At 56.0% G+C, this 10192-nt stretch overlaps 1 protein-coding gene across 3 annotated transcripts; it reads left to right on the top strand.

Moving 5' to 3' along the window:
* The first annotated feature begins 3888 nt into the window (after positions 1 to 3888).
* GLA (galactosidase alpha) lies at positions 3889 to 9568 on the top strand. 3 transcript variants are annotated; one of them, XM_072877237.1, is made up of 8 exons: positions 3889 to 4097; positions 4476 to 4650; positions 4883 to 5060; positions 6562 to 6653; positions 7584 to 7745; positions 8354 to 8551; positions 8774 to 9059; positions 9142 to 9568. In XM_072877237.1, the coding sequence occupies exons 1-7, from the start codon at positions 3928 to 3930 to the stop codon at positions 9035 to 9037; spliced, it is 1239 nt and encodes a 412-aa protein (XP_072733338.1). In that variant the 5' UTR covers positions 3889 to 3927; the 3' UTR covers positions 9038 to 9059; positions 9142 to 9568. The 3 variants fall into 3 exon arrangements, with proteins under 3 accessions (XP_072733338.1, XP_072733337.1, XP_072733339.1); XM_072877236.1 differs by having other exon boundaries at positions 8774 to 9568; XM_072877238.1 differs by lacking the exon at positions 8354 to 8551 and having other exon boundaries at positions 8774 to 9568.
* Positions 9569 to 10192: the final 624 nt, after the last annotated feature.

Here is a 10192-nt window from a genome sequence, read left to right as displayed (position 1 = left end):
CCAAGGGGAGAGCAGGGAACCATTTCATACCAGTGTGGTGCACCCAGTTTCTTCACTCCCTGCTCTCCTTTCTCTCCCTTGCCGAACATCAGGTCTGGGCACCCAGCATCTGTTTGGAGAGGTCAGCCCTAAGCCATCAAGCTCTGGGAAACAGCGTGTCCCAGAAAAATGAAAATGGTAAAAACCCAACACATCCTTCCTAAGCTAAAGCCCCCGGGTCCCACATGCTGGTCATGGCAAGGTGGGAGGGCCTCTCTCCTAGCACCGCAATAGCAAAGGCATGAGGGGAGTGCTGCCCCACGGCCCCACAGACCCTTGCAGTTCAGGTGTCCCCGGGAGCAGTTTCGGGGTCAGGAGCAGCACTCAGCCCCTGCTCCTGGTCCTCCCAGCAGCCCAGTTTGGACTGGGAGCTGCTGGGATGCACACACAGCTGCAGGGCTGTCACTGCCCTCCAGTGCACAGCTCCAGTGGGTCCCCTCACATCTTGGGGACAGCAGCAGTGCCCAGGCTGGGGGTCCTGAGCCCCGCACCCTCTCACAGGTCACAGTGTGGCCAGGGGCCAGCCCAGGTGGCTCCATCCCCCAGCAAAGCCTTTGGACAGAGTCAGTTTTCCATTTCCCACCCAAGGCTGTGCATTGGGGAAAACGCATTCCAGCCACCATGGGAAGCAGTGGTGGGCACGGGACCAGCAGCCATGGCCAAGTTAATTGCTGGCTTAAATGGAAGTTAATGGAGTTACACTGGGTTAACAGAACTCCCAGACAGTAAAATGAGCATCATTGGCACTGGCAGCTTCCCAACAGCCTGCCAACAGCATGCCCAGGGCTGGGTGGCCACGGGCACATGTGGTTTTGGGGCAGCATGGCCCCTCACCAGCCCCAAGGGCTCCCTGGGGTGCCTGCGTGGGGCCGAGGAAACGTGCCCTTGGCTGGGCACTGCGATGGCACGCCAGCCAGACCCCTGCTCAGCCAACCACAGAGGGCTTGATCCTGCTGGAGCTGAGCTCTGCCACTGCACGTGGCGGCACTGGGGTGCCAAACCTTCCCTTCCTCCCCCACTCCCTCACCAGGGCCTCCTGCCTGCACCCACAGCCTGGAGCTCCCTTGGGGCAAAACCAACTGCCAGAGCTTTAGCAAACCACCCCGTCCAGATGGACCGATGCCCACAGGACAGCATGTCCCACACTGTTCGGGACACCGGGTTTGGAGCCAGGCGAGTTCAATGCAGCAAGAACAGGTGACAGCCCTGCTGGGGCTCTGAGCACTCAGTGCCCTTTGCACATTGCCCGGGCATGGATTTTTTTTTAAGAAAATATCAAGCTCCAAAGTCAGCCAGCCAGTCCTGAGTGGGCCAGGGCTGCTCCTTACAGACAAGGAAACCAAGGCACAAGGAAAGCACCAGGAGCTGGACTGGCAGCGTGCCCTGCTGGGATCTGGCCACACCACAGTGCACAAGGCCCTCGCAGGACCGCAGACCCACTGCGGCCAGCCCCGTGGGGGCGGATCCTTCCACCACAAGGAAGGTCCAGGTGCAGGGCACTCAGGCAGCATGGCTGTGCTGGCACCCCAGCCCTCAGCACAGCTCTGCCAGTGCTGCCCCCTGGACAGAGGAGCCCCAGGAGCCAAGGGGCACTTTGGCCCCAGTGCACCCCTGTCATCTCAGCTGCAGCAATCACACCACAGTCTGTCACCTCCACCCAGTCAGAGGGGCTTCGCTGGTGCCCTGCCAAACCCCACACCCCCACGGCCACATCCACCCCCCCAGCATCACTTTGGGACTTGCCTGCACCACTCAAGGGAAGCCAGCCAGTACATGCAGGCCACAGGGCATCCCACATGCTCCCAGCGCAAGGGGTGTGGGTATGCCAGGTACTCCGGGGGGCAGGCAGTACACCTGGGAGGGGGCAGTGAGGGAGGGCTGGAGCCGGCGACAAGCAGGGATCAGCCCTGCAGTGGTCCCAAGCCCTGGGAATATGAGATAACTGCCCAGCTCCAGGTTGTGATTTTGCACAAGAAAAAAAACAAAGCGATGAAGTTTTCCAGTCCCCAAAGTGGCTTGTTTTGTCCAACTTTGAGAAGCCTCTGTGCTTCAGCCCCTCAAGGGGCAGGGGGAGGACCCTGGCACTGAAACAAGGAGCAATTATCAAACCATGGGCTCTGAAGAGCTTTTGTTCCCTGGATGCGCCAGAGCAGGGATCGGAGGACACCTAGCGAGATGCCTCAATGGCCCCACGCACTAGTGGCACCCAGGGCCCAATGCCATGATGGCCCCAGCCCTGCAGCAGTCCTATCCTGCTCCCCTCCTCCTGCTGTGGCGGGGCCCACGACAAGAGCTCCAGCAAGGCTGCAGGGGCTGGTCCAGCCCTGGGGGAGCTGCACAGAGGAGAAGAATCGGCTCCTCCTTTCGCATATCCCACTGCTCTCACTGCTGTCTTGGCAGTGAGAGCCTCCATGCCTCCCTGACAGGCCACACACGCTGCCACTGCTGACATCTCCAGCAGGATGGGGCCCAGCAGTGCTCACAGCTGTGTGACTCCTGCAAAAACAGGGATTAAATTTGGGGCTCATCTCAGAGGTGCTGACTGGGATGCAGATGCCTCTTACAGCTCTCTGGGTCCTGCTAACACCAACATTGTCCCTTTCACAGAGGTTCTCATCTCACTCCCCAGTCAAGCTGATTTTACTGGTGCAAACAGGGCAATGGCAAGTGACTATAACTTATACTCATGGCTGAACTTGTTTGAAGAGAGACCACAATCTTTGAGTGCAAAGATCTGGATGGGCACAAGCACCCCAGGCAGAGACACGCGGGATCCAGCCCCTCAGGGATCCCCACAAGCAGGCAGAGCAGCAGGGAACAGCCTGGCTATACCCCATGCTCTGTATCAGCCTCTTGCCAGCCTGGATCCAGCCCCAGGCTTCACTCTGGTCCTTGGATCCCTGCAAGAGAAGAGCCAGGCTCTGCAGAGACCCTGTTCCCCTTCCTTACCTCCCAACCTACAGTACCATAAAACATGCTGAAATCATGGTAGAGACCCTGCCAGCTCCTCAGCACAGCCGAGGCACCTGAGAGCCCGCCCTGTGCTCCAAACACCCTACGCAGCCAGGACAGGCAGGCCACAAGATGCACACTGAAGAAACACTGTAACACCAAACCCCTCCTCCTCCATTGATGTTGGACAAGCTCTCATAGTCAAGGAGCAGTAGTGCTCAAGGTAAAAGACAAAGTGAGGAAGATGAACCCAGCAGCGTATCTGAGGGGTGAAGGAACGCAGGCGGCTTAAGAGGGCAGTGGCGACAGAGGAGGAAAGAGACCAGGGGGAAGAAGGCGCTCTGAAAAGGAAGGTGCCGTCAGAGGGTTCATTCAGGAGCTGCTCACAGGACGCTTTGAGGCAGGGCTGAAGACTGGAGGAAAAACCAAGCCCCGGGCCCGTGGGGAACAAACCCCCTTCCACAGGACCCTGTGCTCAGCGTTGACACCACGGAGCACGCACAAAGCCACCGCCCCTGTGCCCACGGCAGCCCCAAGCCCGCCCAGGCCCCCACGGGCAGCTCCGGGACTCCTGAGCCCGGCCACGGCAGGAGGGAGGAAGCGCATGCATAGGCTCCCACCCCGGGCACAGCCCCCCTAGCACCTCACGGGAGCCCCGGTGCAGCAGCCGGGGAAGGCCGGCCCTGCCCACGCGTCCCCCGCCAGGCACCGAGCAGGCGGCCGCGGACAAGCCCAGCCCAGCCCGGCTCGGCTCGGTCCGCCCCCTGCGCATGTGCTCTTCCGCCTCGCTCATGTGACCACCACCCCCACGTGAGCGCCCGGAGAGAGGGCGGGCCGCGGTGCGCCCCGCTACCCGGCATTGGCGAAGGCGTGGCGGACGCCGCGCGTCGATTGGTCGGTCGGACCGCCCATCGTCGCGGCGGCTCGTCGGCGGCCATGGCGGCGGTACGGCGGGCGCTGTGCTGGGCCCTGGCGGCGGCGGCGGCGCTGGCGGCGGCGCTGGCGCTGGACAACGGGCTGGCGCGGACGCCGCCGATGGGCTGGCTGCACTGGGAGCGCTTCCTCTGCGGCACTGACTGCGCCACCGACCCGCGCCGCTGCGTCAGGTACCGGCGGCGGCGGGCGGGGGTGCCCCGGGGACGGGGACCGGGACCGGGACCGGGACCGGGAGGGGGGGCCGGGAACGGCCCCAGGGGAGCCCAGGTACCGGCACTAGGTGTGTCAGGGCCGGGGACAGCCGGCCCGTGCGATGCCCTACGGCCCTGTCCCCTGGCAGCCGGTGCGTGTTCCCCATGCCAGGGCAGAGAGCCAGGCTCACCCCTATACCGGGGCCGGGGCCTTCCCCCCGCTCCTCTGCCGTTTGTGTGCTCATGGCCGGCCCAGCCCCTTGGCGGGAGGGCGGCACGGTTGCCGTGTCGTTGCTAGAAATTGGGCTGCCATGTTCTCCACTTTCTTTCTTGGTCGTGCTGCTTCCACGTGCCTAGCGAGCGGCTCTTCATGGAGATGGCCGACATGATGGCTGCCGAGGGCTGGAGGGACGCAGGCTACGAGTTTGTCTGCATTGACGACTGCTGGATGGCCCCAACACGGGATGAACATGGCAGGCTCCAGGCTGACCCAAAACGGTTCCCCAGTGGGATCCGCAAGCTGGCCGACTACGTGAGTGCCACGTGCTGTGGTGTAGGGCAGTGACAGCAGTCGGGGGGACCTGACCTGCAGCTGTGCTGGGAGCAGGGGAGAGAGGGAAAGCTGGGTGGGGAACAGCTGCATAGCTGCTGAGCTAAGGCCCTGCCTGCCAGAGTGGGGGTTTGCCTCCCTTGCCGGCCCAGCTCCACTTCCTCCTGCCTTGCGGCTGCCCCATCCCCAGTTCTCTTTCTGTCTGCAAGCACAGGTCCACTCCAAGGGGCTGAAGCTGGGAATCTACAGCGATGTCGGGAACAAGACGTGTGCTGGCTTCCCTGGCAGTTACAATCACTACGACCTGGATGCCCAAACGTTTGCCTCCTGGGGTGTGGACCTGCTGAAATTTGACGGCTGCAACTCTGGCACACTGGAGCTGCTGGCAGAAGGTAGGCGTGGGCTTGAGGCAGCACTTGCCACAGGGTAGGAATATTCTGCGGGCAGCAGCAATTCTAGGTCCAGGGTGGGCTCCAGGGAGTTGCTTTTCCCTGAGCATACTCATTTAAGGGATTTGCTTACAAAAGCAGGTATGAGACTCTGTTCTCAAGCTCAGGGTAGTGAGTGTTGCTGGCCCAAGTGTTTTTTATCTGTTCAGCCTCCTGGAGCTTTCAGTGGTGTGCACAGCTTGAAAAGGCAGCTTTCTCACACCAGAGACCACGTCACGTCGAGCACGGAAGCATTGACTGCGTACTCTGGGGGCTCTCTGTGCAGACTGCTGCCTCAGCTCTTAATGCAGCAGAGGCTTTGCCCTTCTGCAGTGCGTTTACTGGAGAGCTCAAAGCATTTCACACTTAAGCCTTTTGGTGAGGCCATGTCAACATGGATCAGCTTGAAGCTAGAACAGCTTGTGTCAGCTGTAAAAAGGGCAGTTATCAGGGCTTTTAACAGAAAAAAATGAAGGGAATTCTGGCATGAAAATCCTACTGGGGTTTTCATTTTAAAGCATGCCAGTGTAAATCCCAGTTCAGAAGTTATTTGCACACAGGCTGGCAAGTCAGCAGCTGAAAGCTCAGTAGCTCACTGTGCTGAGGGGGCTCGGCTACAGACTCTCTGCAAGCACAAGCAATTCCTGGTGCCATAGGAGCAGATTTGTGGGAAGAATGATGCAACTCAGAAGGCGGTTTTCTCTTGACTGGGCTTTCACTGCTGGCACAGTCAGCACCACGGTGTTTGGCAGCAGGATCCTGCACGCAGTCCTGGCTCTGCCTGGCAGGGAGAGCCTGCCCAAGTGACAATCCCATTGAAGCCAGTTGATGGGGCATATGCTAGCTGCCGCAGCCAGGAGCACAGCTCAGCACCGTAACTGACAGCTGAGCTGAAAGCTCTTGTTGGATCATATGTGTAACCCAGATACAATCCAGTTGTATTGAAGCAGTTCCAGGGAAGAGAGCAAACTTTTCATTCCCTCTCTGCTGACTAAAAGGGGCTTAACAGGGCTGTCTAGGGACAGTGCTTTTGCATTCCTGCCCAGTCCATATGGCGCAAATGCCTCATAATAATATACTACTGCAACATTACCCAGCAAAACTGTACCCAGCAGCTTGATAGATAGAAACTTGTGTTTCACAGGTATATAGAGGAAAAAAATGCCACACAGCAAAACCGCAGCCTCTTCCTATGGCTGTATGTACAAAGAGATCAGCAGTCTCAGAGCAATAAGCCTGCCCATGACCTGTAACAAAGCTGTGAAGAAGCTCACCTGTCCTTGGGAGGCAGGAGACTAGCTGCAGACTATAAGCTCCCCTGTCTTCCCTGTGGTGTTTCAGCCGCGAGCATGTGTCCAGCCTTGATTTTGCAAGAGTTGAACTGAAACCTGAACCTTTGACATTGGATTAGTTCCTCTGTTTGACCAAGGAGATTGTGTAACCTCTGTCTGTCCTCTTCCTTTAGGTTACAGGCGCATGTCTCTGGCCCTGAACAAGACTGGAAGGAGCATTGTGTACTCCTGTGAGTGGCCTTTCTACTTGAGGCCCATGCAGCAGGTAAGGAGTGTTTCTCAAGGCTTATCCTGGGGCTGAATGTAGGAAGAACAGAAAAGCATTAACACTGCAAAACAGCCTCCTGAGAAACTTGCTACTCTCTGGTCTGACCGAGAACAATACTGTAGGGTGGAAGAAAACCACTTTTTCCTCTAGAGCCCTGAAGTATACCTGAGGCGAGTCATTACTCTGCTGAAAAGAATTCAGTAGGATCTTGCAGCATGAAGGCACAGCCCAGCTGGAGCATGCCAAAGAACACAGCAGCATCCATCTGCTTTCTGTCTCCAAGGAACCAAGCAACAAAACATAAGCAATGCAGACACACAGCTAGTGGATAGTTCGGTGTTATTCCTCCTGGACGCAGTGTGCTGCAGACTCAGCCTTACAGTCACCTCTGGGGACCAGGAGAGAGACTTTAGGACAGCCTATTTAATAGGAATTCTCCACATTGTTTACCAACAGGTTTCTGCCAGCCAGGCTCTATGACCGACATGTTGCTCTCCACCCATAGCTGGCTTCCCCTGTGCTACCATGACAGGATGCTGCCATTCCCTCCCACTGGGAGTTAAATGCATTAGTCACCGAAGGGTGTAAACCCAAGACATGGCAACAATTACTGGGATGTCACAGTTTAATCCTACTGGCCCCGTCACACCTGCAGTAAAATAGCGCTCAAAGGAATTTTCTAACAGAGCTAAGTGTCCACAACTGTTCTCCCAAGGGAAGCAATAGCGTTGTCTGGAGCGTGGCAGACTGGAGTTACTGGGCGCAAGGCATCCTAGGGAATGAACATGCAGATCATCCAGATAGCTGGTGATGGAAGGTGTTATCATAGTTCTCCCCCAAGTTATCCCTGATCCAGTCTAGCCTTGTGTATGGTCTTGTTCTTGTACAGCCAGGCTCTCTGGCTAATCACACTCATTGTTTTGGCAGCCCAATTACACAGAGATCAAACAGTACTGCAATCACTGGAGGAACTTTTTTGATGTCTATGATTCCTGGAGCAGCATCAAGAGTATCTTGGACTGGACAGCACTTCACCAGGACAGCATTGTGAAGATAGCTGGGCCAGGGGGCTGGAATGATCCTGACATGGCAAGTAGAACAACACCCACCTCCCTTGCAGCACCAGCAAAAAATCCTTTCCTCTGCTGTAGGCTGAGAAGGATGGGGAGGAAGAGAACTGGGGGAGAAACACTGAGGGGAAGGGCTCTGATGGGGCCCTAGGATCAGGAACTTGATGAGAGGGTCCCTGGCTGGAAAGGGAAAGAGAACTATAGCTACAGACGGTACCAAGGAAGTGCCGTCTCTGTGTAATGCAGCCTCTACAAGCAGTACCAGTTCAGAACATAGGCATGGCAGTGGGACACAGTCTCAAAAGTACTGATCTCCCACCAGAGGGAAAACCCCTGGGTGCCAGCATTGCAAGGAAGGAATAGCTGCATCCAAGAGCAGATTCTTAAATGCTGCCTAGCCAGTTAAGGATCCTTCTTTACCTCCACCAGTGGTTCATCCTAAATTGCCACACTAGTCATGCCTTGGCTTTCCCAACCAGCTGGTCCTGTTCCTGGCATTCAGCCTATCTAACCAGTCCCCAAACAGGGGTCCCACCCTCAGCATCCCGTCATTTATCAGTGCTCGGGTTGGTGGCCCAGTTCCTCTTTGGCAGGCAGTTACCGGGCATTTTTGTTTTCTTGTCACAGCTGGTGATTGGAAACTTTGGGCTGAGCTGGGACCAGGCAGTGACTCAGATGGCAATGTGGGCTATTATGGCAGCTCCCCTCTTCATGTCCAATGACCTGCGGCACATTAGTCCCGAGGCCAAGTGGCTGCTCCAGAACAAAGAGGTGATTGCCATCAACCAGGATCCGCTGGGCAAGCAGGGATACCGAATCACCAAGGTACAGCAGGACTGGGCTGGAAGTGTGGTGTGGGGCACAGGCAGCCAGCCCCCTCAGAAAGGGGACACTGGGGACACATGGAGTGTAGAGGAGTACTTAGGGTTTGGGAACAGGAGCCCAGTGAGCCCACTTGTTCCAGAAGCCTGATTAAATAGACAGGCATAAAGACCATCAGTTCCGCCTCCCCTAATGTAACCCCTGGGTTTATTTTTCCCTTGGCAGGACAAGAACTTTGAGCTGTGGGAGCGGCCCTTGTCTGGCCAAGCCTATGCTGTGGCAGTGCTGAACCAGCAGGAGATTGGGGGACCCCAGAACTTCACCTTCTCCCTCACCTTCCTTGGCAATGGGCTGGCCTGCAACCCAGCATGCTCTGTCCGGCAGGTCCTGCCAGCCAGCAGGGATTGGGGGGTTTACAGCTGGGTCTCTTCCCTGAGCACGGAGGTGAACCCAACAGGCATTGTGCTGCTGAAAGTAGTGGCACTATAGGAGGCACAAAGATAATCTTTCGGTAAGCCTCAGAGTGTCTAAACTTCTTGTCACAAGAAGCCTATCTCCTTCCTCCAAGCAGGGTGCCTTTGTTCTCTCCTCAGGCATTCTCTACTCAAGTGCTTCTACATAGACTTTGAACCTTCAGCCTAATGTGACAAATACCCGTCACCAAGAGATAACAGAAAGGGGTGCCGCTTCTTCTGTTTACCCTTCCTCTGGCATCTCACCTAACTCCTCCAAGGGGCTATAAGGGCCCCAGCAGGGGAGCAACTCCTGTTAACACCCGCTGCCACTACCAACCGAAGAAATGCAAAGGATACATGCAGCATCTTACAGTCCTCCTTGAGCATTTCAGGGACAATAGGGAAACACACCCTGGCTGCCTTGCTCTTGCTTTGCCAGGCTGGGGCACACACTCCAAGAACAAGAAAAGCTGGTCTACCCCTGCTGAATAAATCCAGCACCCTCCTCAGAGCATGGACATTTACTTCCACCTTCTGACAACTCAGGGACTGGCCTAAATCACTGCACTTCTTAGCAACTGCTTTCTTGACAGCTGCCTGCTTAGTATAAATATGATTAAGTATCACGCCTTAGGACTCGGCTTTTGAGGGTTTCTCCTTACCCCAGGAGTCTTCCTGTCACCAGTAGCTGTCACTTCCCTTTAGATGACAATTCCCTCCCCCCCCCCCTTCATGGGGCCACTGGGGTCCCCTTCCTCAGTGAGCTGCCTTCCAGAAATACTTATGTGCTTGCTTTCCACTGCTGGCAGTAGCCTTTAGGTTGAATAAACACAGGTCCTTTCAAGACAGGAGATGGATACTTAATCACTTATGCAGCCATTATGTACAAATATGTTCTCTTTTGGCTACTACACAACCAGGATATCTTGGTTTGTTCTTATTTCTGTGATTAAGCACTTTGATTAAAATGCCCCTTAAAAAGGCTAAGCTTTTTCCTAGTTCCACTGTACAGACTACAGGATGGTATTTGAAATTAAATCAGGTTTTAGAAAACAGGCCAAGTTTGTTCTAGTCACTTAAGTTCTTGTGAAATTTGTCACAATTACTACAAAGAGCACTCAGTAAAGCTGACATGATGCAGCCATACAGTCCATCTCACAGGCAGAGGCCAAAGCCACTGCTGCTAACA

This window comes from Ciconia boyciana, chromosome 12, assembly GCF_034638445.1.
Source record: "Ciconia boyciana chromosome 12, ASM3463844v1, whole genome shotgun sequence".
Taxonomy (NCBI): Eukaryota; Metazoa; Chordata; class Aves; order Ciconiiformes; family Ciconiidae; genus Ciconia; species Ciconia boyciana.
The sequence above is the reverse complement of the archived record's forward strand: the minus strand, read 5'-3'. Positions and strand labels throughout refer to the sequence as shown.

Coding starts and splice junctions, on each gene's coding strand:
- GLA (XM_072877237.1), top strand. CDS start 3,928: ATGGCGGCGGTACGGCGGGCGCTGTGCTGGGCCCTGGCGGCGGCGGCG. Junction 6,654..7,583: donor ACTTGAGGCCCATGCAGCAG/GTAAGGAGTGTT, acceptor TTGTTTTGGCAG/CCCAATTACACAGAGATCAA. Junction 7,746..8,353: donor GCTGGAATGATCCTGACATG/GCAAGTAGAACA, acceptor TTCTTGTCACAG/CTGGTGATTGGAAACTTTGG.